The sequence below is a fragment of the Ceratotherium simum genome, chromosome 7 (assembly GCF_057802395.1).
Source record: "Ceratotherium simum simum isolate JZ-2026a chromosome 7, ASM5780239v1, whole genome shotgun sequence".
Taxonomy (NCBI): Eukaryota; Metazoa; Chordata; class Mammalia; order Perissodactyla; family Rhinocerotidae; genus Ceratotherium; species Ceratotherium simum.
Window position 1 is genome coordinate 24,671,526 of NC_141906.1, and position 9,312 is coordinate 24,680,837.

A 9,312-nucleotide genomic window follows, 5' to 3' on the forward strand; every position below is an offset into this window, starting at 1 on the left:
AAGGATTCTAATTGGTTTTTATGCTTTCTAGAATATTTAATGATCTATGTTTCTCAGTTCATTTTGGGTTACTTTTGACCTCCATATCTTAAGCAGAAAGTTGAAGACAAAGATAAATTAGCCAGAGAAATTTTAATTTCACAAGATGTAGATACCTTTTATCTACTGTTTATATACTTTTTCTTTTTTTTATTTTTTGTTTATTGCAGTAACATTGTATAAATTTCAGGTGTACATCATTATACTTCTATTTCTGCATAGATTACATCATGTTCACCACCCAAATACCAGTTACAACTCATCACCACACACTTGTGCTGAATTATCCCTTTTGCCCTCCTCCCTCCCCTCTTCCCCTCTGGTAACCACCAATCCAATCTCTGTCTCTATGTGTTTGTTTGTTGTTATTATCTACGACTTAATGAGGGAAATCATACGGTATTTGACCTTCTCCCTCTGACTTACTTCACTTTGCATAATACCCTCAATGTCCATCCATGTTGTCACAAATGGCTGGATTTCATCGTTTCTTATGGCTGAGTAGTATTCCATTGTGTATATATACCACATCTTCTTTATCCATTCGTCCCTTGATGGGCACTTAGGTTGCTTCCAAGTCTTGGCTATTGTGAAGAACGCTGCAATGAGGGAACTCTCGTACATTGCTGGTGGGAGTGCAAACTGGTGCAGCCACTATGGAAAACAGTATGGAGATTCCTCAAAAAATTAAGGCTAGAACTACCATATGATCCAGCTATTCCACTGCTGGGTATTTATCCAAAGAACTTGAAAACACCAACATGTAAAGATACATGCACCCCTGTGTTCATTGCAGTGTTTATATACTTTTTAAAGTTCTTTCAAAGATCATTTTATTATAGATGGCCTCTATGCCCTTTTAGTTGGACTCACTCATATCTGGATGGGAAGTCGTGGTTTCTTTTTATTGTAGAGTCATGGTTCCTATTAGTACAGTGCTTCATTATTGGGAATGGTGTTGATCATAGAAAGTTTTCAAAATATACACAGCCTGATTCCAGGCCCATTAACTCAGTTCTCCAGGGTGGTCTAGCCCTGTGTTATTTGGAAGAATTCTGCTAGGTGATAAACATCTCTGGTTATATAAGAGCCACTGGTTTATTACTTGGCTTAATGTACTTTTATTTTCAGAATCCAAAAATTGATTTAGTTGTCAGATCTAGTTGGTGATAATGTCTTCCAGTTGTATATGTTTGTAGTAGACTGTTGCCTTCTGGTTTTCCATTTTTTTGAGAACATGAAAGATTTTTATAATTAAAGTAGCTGAGAAAAAAAAAGGTATCATTGGGGCAGTCTCTTGGAGTAGTGGTGAAATTCATGCACTCCACTTCGGCAGCACAGGGTTCACGGGTTCGGATCCCGGGTGCGGATCTACCTGCTCATCAAGACATGTTGTGCTGGCAAACTCCCATACAAAAACTAGAGGAAAATTGGCACAGATTTTATCTCAGAGACAATCTTCCTTAAGCAAAAGGTGGAAGATTGTCAGTGGATATTAGCTCAGGGCCAATCTTCCTCACAATAAATAAATAAATAAATAAATAAATAAAGCATCACTACACTGGCTACACAGCCAACAGAGGATTGCTTTCCTTCTTTCTTTTCCCTTCCATGTCTCCCCCGAAATACATCCCTTTCATATGCTATGGGATTTGATGTCCTTAGAACCTGAAAGGATCCTTATGACACAGTCTCTTATCTGCTTGGTTTTCACCCCATAGACAATAGGGTTCATGGTGGGAGGCAAGAGCAGATAAATATTGGCCACAATGATATGGCAAGATGGAGGAATCGTATGACTCCCAAAGCGGTTAAAAAAGAAACAGAAGAAAGCTGGGCTGTAGGAGAAAACAATGGCACAGATGTGGGCAGTGCAGGTGCTGAAGGCCTTCTGCCGAGCATCTGCTGAGGAGAGGCTTACCACTGCCCGGAGGATCATGGTGTAGGAGACTGTGATGCACAGGATGTCAAATCCCCCGATTAGGAGGGCAACCATCAGACCGTAGATAACATTGACCTTGATATTCCCACAGGATAACTTGGCTACAGATAGCTGGTCACAGTAGGTATGATGTATTATGTTGCCTCTGCAATAGGGTAGTCTTTTTGTGATGAAAATCAAGGGAATGATTAGCAAGACCGCTCTCAGGAAAGTAGCAAGCCCAACTTTTGCAATGATTGGATTAGTAAGGATAGTTGAGTAGCGCAGAGGGTAACATATGGCCACATAGCGGTCCAGGGCCATAAGCATGAGCACCCCAGACTCCATCCCTGTGAAGGTATGGATGAAGAACATCTGGACAAGGCATTCTTTGAAGCTGATTTCCTTGAGATGAAACCAGAAGATGCAGAGGGCTTTAGGGATTGTACTAGAGCACATGACAAGGTCAGTAAGAGAAAGCATGGCCAAAAAATAATACATAGACCTGTGCAGAGAATCCTCATAGCAAATGAGATAGAGGAGGCCACAATTCCCAACAACAGCCACAGCATACATGGAGCAGAATGGGAAGGAAATCCATACGTGCATGTCCTCCAGTCCTGGAATCCCATTAAGAATGAAAGAGGCTGGTGTCACATCTGTTTGGTTCAGCATTATCATGATTATGCTGGTATAATCATTAAAAAACTTGTAGGATTTTGGCTTTCTTTTTGTTTTGTTTCATTTTTTACCTTCCTAGATTTGGAAAAATAGAGAAAATAATCTCAGTTGTGGTCTCCTTCTCTGTCTCTTTCTCTCTGTCTCTTCTCTCTGCTAAATATCACATTTAATACAGAGAATTAAAAATTATGAATGCCAAGAAATATTTACTTAAACATAGTTTAAACCACTTATGTATTGTTTGTTATTCACGAATTTATCAATTCATTCAACAAATACTTGTTTGGCATCTACTATGTGCCAGGTTCTATCACAGATATTGTGTCTACATTATTTTAAAACAAAGGACATAGATATAATCCTCTTAAATTTATAAGAGAGTGTAATCATGTTATGATCTTTCTGATTGATATCCATTATAATATCTTATTTAAATGTTAATTACCATACACGTCTCCTTTTGGATAATTTCTTAAGGTAAAGCTCATTGATTACTTCACTAATGACACAACAGATATGATTGGGATGTATTTATTATTGTTCTTATTCTTAATTAGTAGTTCATATTTATGCTTAGTATATACGAGTTACAGTTGAAAGAGTTTTAGAAATATTAACTCATTTCATCCTTACTACAAGCCCAGGAGGTACTTTTATTAATCTGAACTTTACAATGGAACAAATGGAGGCACTATGAATTTTGAAGGCATTCTCAATTTCCTAGCTTCAGGTGTAGATACTAAGAGAACTCTTCTGATTTTGATCCTTTTTACATGAACTCTCTTCCTTTTCTTTTCTTTCTTTCTTTGTTTTGTGGCTTTGAAATATTTGCAAACATCTATGCTTTCACATTTAATGGTGATGGTAGTGATGATGAGGTGTATGTGTGCTTGTACATCATTTATCGTGCAGGCACTTACTGGGTTTTTTGAATCTCTGAATCTAAGACCTATGGTATTGGAAATTTCGTTATATTAATTTTTGATAATTTCTTCCCTGCCATGTCCATGTTATTTTACTATAATTACTTTTAGTCAGATACTGAATCTTCAGGGCTTATTCTCTTCCTTTTTTAAATTTCTTTCATTGCATTGTCTATTTTTTTAATTCATTTTCCAGAAATGTTCCTCAACTATAGCTTCCAAACATATTGACATTTTTTATTGTATAATTTCACAAATTTCCAAGATCTCATTTTCCTTGAATCTTGTGTCTGACTCTCTCTCTCTATATATATATTATTTCCATATCATCTAAGTTTCAATTATTTATTTTTATAGTCATTTTTTTCTTTTACTTTGAAGGAGTTTCTCATGTCTGGTAATCCTTCAATATTAATTCACACTTAAGAAAGAGACTATAGAAAGCTGACTTGAAACTCCAGGGGATGAGTGAGACTCATCGATTGGTAGAATTTGCTTAGACTACTCAAGTAGGGAGCTCTACTTAATTGGAGACATTCTTACTTATCAGTGTTCATAGGTTTTCAATTTTTCCACAAAAGAATCCATAATCTGCATCCTGGAGGATTTTATGACTGGCTACCAGTGTTCTTGGAGTTAAGTAGTAGAAAGGTACTGAGGATCTCACATTTAAATACGAATATTCAATTCAATCCTCACATTTTTTATGAGTCCTCATCCTTGGCCTTCAACACACCTGATGTATACACATTCATATTACTTGTTTAAAGTTTCTCCCCAGAATAAACTTAGAGCCACCATCACAAGATAGTTAACATTCTAGTGGATGAAATGGAGATATCAAGTTGTTCTTTATTCAGTTGTTCTACCTAAATCTCTGTTTTATCTTTATGTGTTTGTACTAAAGGATGACAGATTGGGTTCTGCAAAAGACAACTTTTTGGAAATAGTAAAGAAACACAGGATGAACACGTTCATAATAGTGCTCTTCAAAGATCTCTTCTTATGTCATTACAAAAATTTTAAGAGTTATATAGGAGCAGATAGAAATGACAACTAAGTCAACTTTGAGGCATATCAGGAAAAGTTTCCAAGAGGTATAGCCAATTGTTCCTAGACCTGAAGCATGCTTAGGTTTCTGACAAACCAAAATGGACAGAGCAATGTTCTCTCTTGCTGCTCTTTGCTATTTCCTACTCAAAGCATGCTGATATTTTTAGCTTTGCAATTTTGCAATCTCCTCTTCTTTCTGCTCCCTGCCCCCTGAAAAAAAAGCCTTTAGCATGACATTATTCATGAAGACTCAGCTCTCCCTTGGACAAGATAGAGAACTAACCTCTAAAGCCTCTTAGTATACTGTAATTAGCAAAGTATCACGTTTATAGTTAAGGAATAAATTAATTGATGGAATCAATTTCTTTCACCATTTTAATATCATGGTATTATAAAACTCTTATTATTTCTTGAATCATTCACAATGTAATAAAACTCTTAATGTTAGGACAGATTACTTTTTAAGCCTGCAGTATATAGCAAGACACATCTATTAGTTGTCAAATATTTTTGAATAAATGCACCTATTAATGAATTAGCAAATCTTATTTTTTACTTGACTTTAGGCATTAGTAAATTAAATGCTGTAGTCTAAGTAATATTATGTGGAAAGGCACAAAGGAACCGTCAGACAAAATAAAACCATAATGTCTACCTTATAAATCACCAGAAATTATAAATTTCAAAATAAAATCTGTAAAATAGAGAAAACAAAGGAAATCTCAAGAAAGCAGAAAAAACAATGTGCTAGGCAAAATAAATGTATTGGTTTGGGAAATAAGGATCAATTATTAAAACTACACCACAAATTTGTTCCAGTTGAGAGTGATTTTTAAAAAGTACGTGTATTTTTAAAAAAGAAGTGTTTCAGAAAGATGACCACACTCAAGATATGCAAAAAAATTTTTTTGGTAAACAGAACTCATACTAAATAAGACAACACACCATAAAATTTGGGAAGAAATATTAATTTCAGACAATGCAGAAATAAAAGCAAGAAAGTGTTATTCAGGATCACTTTTGAGAAAAAGAAAAGAAAGACTTGACACAGGGTAATTAAAGTTGTTGAACTAAATTGTTTCATCTCTAGGTTTGGTATAGTTTCTCAGAAAGTACTGAAATAATTCTCTTTCTTACTTTGCTAGTACACAATAGAAGTTTTAAAAAATAGAGAAATCACTTAAATTATATTGCAGCTAATTAGCTGATCCTCAATTTCTTGTTTTAGGATGGCCTTCAACTGGAAAAAAGAATACTAAGAGTTTACAATATAAGAATTATGTTTCTGTGAATACCAAAATTGTTATTAAGTTTTTTTCTGTCAGGCTTGTAAATGTGTACTTTATGTTTGAATGCTTCCACAGATACCATTAAAAGAAACAAAAAACCTATAAAAATCTTATATAAGTACACAATGCATATGTTTATCCATATATATGATTACCATTGAAATAAAATAGACATTGAAATCTATTTTTGATAAATATTTAGCTAGTGTATAATAAACTGTCATAAGTTGAAAAAATAATATCACTACTCGTGTGTCTTAATACATTCATATAGTCAACTCCTTTTTTTATTGCAGTGATATTGGTTTATAACATTGTATAAATTTCAGGTGTACTTCATTATACTTCTATTTCTGCATAGAGTACATCATGTTCAACCCCCAAATACTAATTACAATCCATCACCACACGCGTGTACCTAATCATTCCTTTCACCCTCCTCCCTCCCGCCTTCCCCTCTGGTAACCACCAATCCATCTCTGTCTCTGTGTGATTGTTTGTTGTTGTTTTTATCTTCTACTTACATGTGAGATAATACTATATTTGACCTTCTCCATCTGACTTATTTCACTTAGCATAATACACGCAGTGTCTATCCATATTGTCAGTGGCTGGATTTCATCATTTCTTATGGCTAAGTAGTATTCCATTGTGTGAATATACCACAGCTTCTTTATATTCTATGTATCCATGCAACAGAAGCAAGTAGAGAAATTAGGAAAAGTATAGGTATCCATAAATTTTTGTTTGAGGAAGATTAGCCCTGAGCTAACATCTGTTGCCAATCCTCCTCTTTTTTGCTGAGGAAGATTGGCCCTGGGCTAACATCTGTACCCATCTTCCTCTACTTTATAGGGGATGCCACCATGGCGTGGCTTGATAAGAGGCGCGTAGGTCTGTGCCCCTGATCCACGCCAAAGCAGAGCACACAAGCTTAACTGTTACACCACCAGGTCAGCCCCTAGCTATCCATAATTTAAAAATAGGCAATATATTTCTGAGATTACTTGTGCTGTATTCTGAAGAATATCTTTTCTAAATATGAGATAAATAACCTTAATATCCTTTGTGTTTTCTTTTTATAGATATATCTTTAATTACTAAAATTGACTTTCTTATTACACAATAATTTTAGATCCCATCATCAATACATTTATGAAACTGTCAGTTAGAGATCCACACTTATGCCAAAGTAAAATACTATTAAACGCAAAATAAGTAAGAAATTTTCTAAAACAAACTTAAAATGATCTCAATACATCATAATTTAATTTTTCTTGCAAGGGAAATTAACAAGTATTTTGCTGTGGGTGTGGACAATTATTTTGCAATAGTAACATTAACATATGAATGTCATCATTTATAAAGCGCAACTTTGATATCACCTGTTGTCTATTTTCATTCCCAAACCCCATTGACAATAAGTTGGTTTTCTCACTAGACTGTCCTCAATCTTTAAAACCTATGATCTTTTCTACATATGAGCGTAGGTCCCTCCAAGCAAGTGTTGTTATCGAAAATGGATGAAACACAGTCATAACTAAGTCTCTTTAGAAATTAACCAAGAAAAAAATTAGGCTTTCATTGTGAGGAACAAAGTGGAGGGCAGGTAAAAAACAAGAGTGTTCTGACTATGCTGGACAACTGTTTTCTAGTTCTTTCCTCATTTCGTGGCATGGTGATTCATATCTGACTTTCATTGCAACAGAACCAACGATTAATATTTTGTTAGGGTTCTTTGGTTATAGATATTTATAATCATAATGGAAAGTTAAACCGAAATGTAATCTGAAAATTGGGGAAATAAACGTTTTCTAACCTCCTAACTTCTCACAACACTTCTGCCTTTAAACACGTGAATGGACTCAAATCTGTATTTCTGAGAATATCATACACAATTTATATACATTCAAAACCTCTCTCCACTATATCTTACTGCCTGAAAAAAAATCCTGCTAGTAATCTCACTTTTCTATGTTCTTTAGCACCTTAGTTTCTGGGTAGCAAAACGGTGAGCTGAATGCAATCTTGTTCAGGTGTTCAAGATCTTGGTCAAAAAAATCACAATTCTGCAATATATGTACCTACAGAATCCTCAACTTCTAAATCCCATGATATCTGGGACTATTTAAGAAAAATGTGTGTTACATATCCCAAGGCAATACTTCAAAACATTAGAGACACAGCTGCTTGTGTAGCAGTCAAGCTAACCTGATAGGAGGAGGAAAAGGAGTGGAAGCTTTCCATTCTTACTGCTATATCGTAATACTTAATTCAGTAAATTATTTCATATACAGGTATCTATGTTTGTACACTTGTATGTGAGCGTATATTTAATGGAGATGAATTAAAATGAATGTGAACTAGTTTTAATGAAAATGAGTGATTTTGATATGTATTGTAGAGTATTGTTTCTTTCTATGTAAGAACTTGTGGGACGATACACGACAAAAGTACTTAAGCACAGAATGTTCAATCATTGATACATCCGTTCATTTCTTCTTTTATTCATTTATTTTTTGTGTCTCTAATTAAATAACATCATTGAGTACCTAGTACTCACTAAGTCAGGGTAGGAACTATGAAAAAAGAATCAAATAATATAAACTTTAAAAACTTTATGCTGGCTCAAAGACCTTAGAGACAAATAGCCAGTATTGTATTATTCCATTTATGTGAAATATTGAGAATAGGCAAACCCATAGAACAGAAAGTAAACTTGTGGTTTCCAGGGGCTGGGAGAAGGGATTGACTACCTAAAATGCATGAATTTTTTTTGAGGGGATGATTAAATATTCTGTAATCAGATAGTGGTGATGGTTGCACAGAATTGTGAAAGTACTATGAGCACCTGAATCGCACATTTAAAATGATTAAAATGGTAATTTTTTTATGTGACTTTTACCACAATTTAAAAAATTCCACAAAGCTGTCTTACTGAGATTAAGCTATCTTTTCTTGACTAAGCAGTCCCATAATTGCTTTAGGCTTTTGATTAGTATCAAGAGTTATGAGAAATTTGGTTCTGACAGTTTTTTTTTTTCCTGTTATCTATTGCTTTTGTTAGGGATAGACTTTTTATTATCCTTACTCTGCCATTTTCATTCACATCACTCACACTTTATTGTTTTTTGTGTGAAAATGAGTATTTATTTCTCTGGAATCAATGCCCAGTAGTGTAACTACTAAGTTGTCTCAGAGTTCCAAGTTTGTGTTTCTAAGAAACTATCAAAATATTTTCCAGAGTTGTGATACCATTTTACATTCCAATTAGCATTATATTAGTGATTCAGGATTATGGGAAGATGGCAGCATAAGAGGATTATGAATTTACCACCTCCCGTGGATACAACAAACTGACAACTATCTATGGAATAATTTTCTCTGAGAGATGTCTGGAAACTGG

General features: G+C 34.5%; 1 protein-coding gene across 1 annotated transcript; it reads right to left on the minus strand.

Moving 5' to 3' along the window:
• Positions 1 to 1,675: 1,675 nt before the first annotated feature.
• Positions 1,676 to 2,641, minus strand: LOC101407811 (olfactory receptor 52N4-like). Its single transcript, XM_004418323.1, has one exon. It carries the CDS (start codon positions 2,639 to 2,641, stop codon positions 1,676 to 1,678), a length of 966 nt encoding a protein of 321 aa, XP_004418380.1.
• Between the last annotated feature and the right edge of the window lie 6,671 nt (positions 2,642 to 9,312).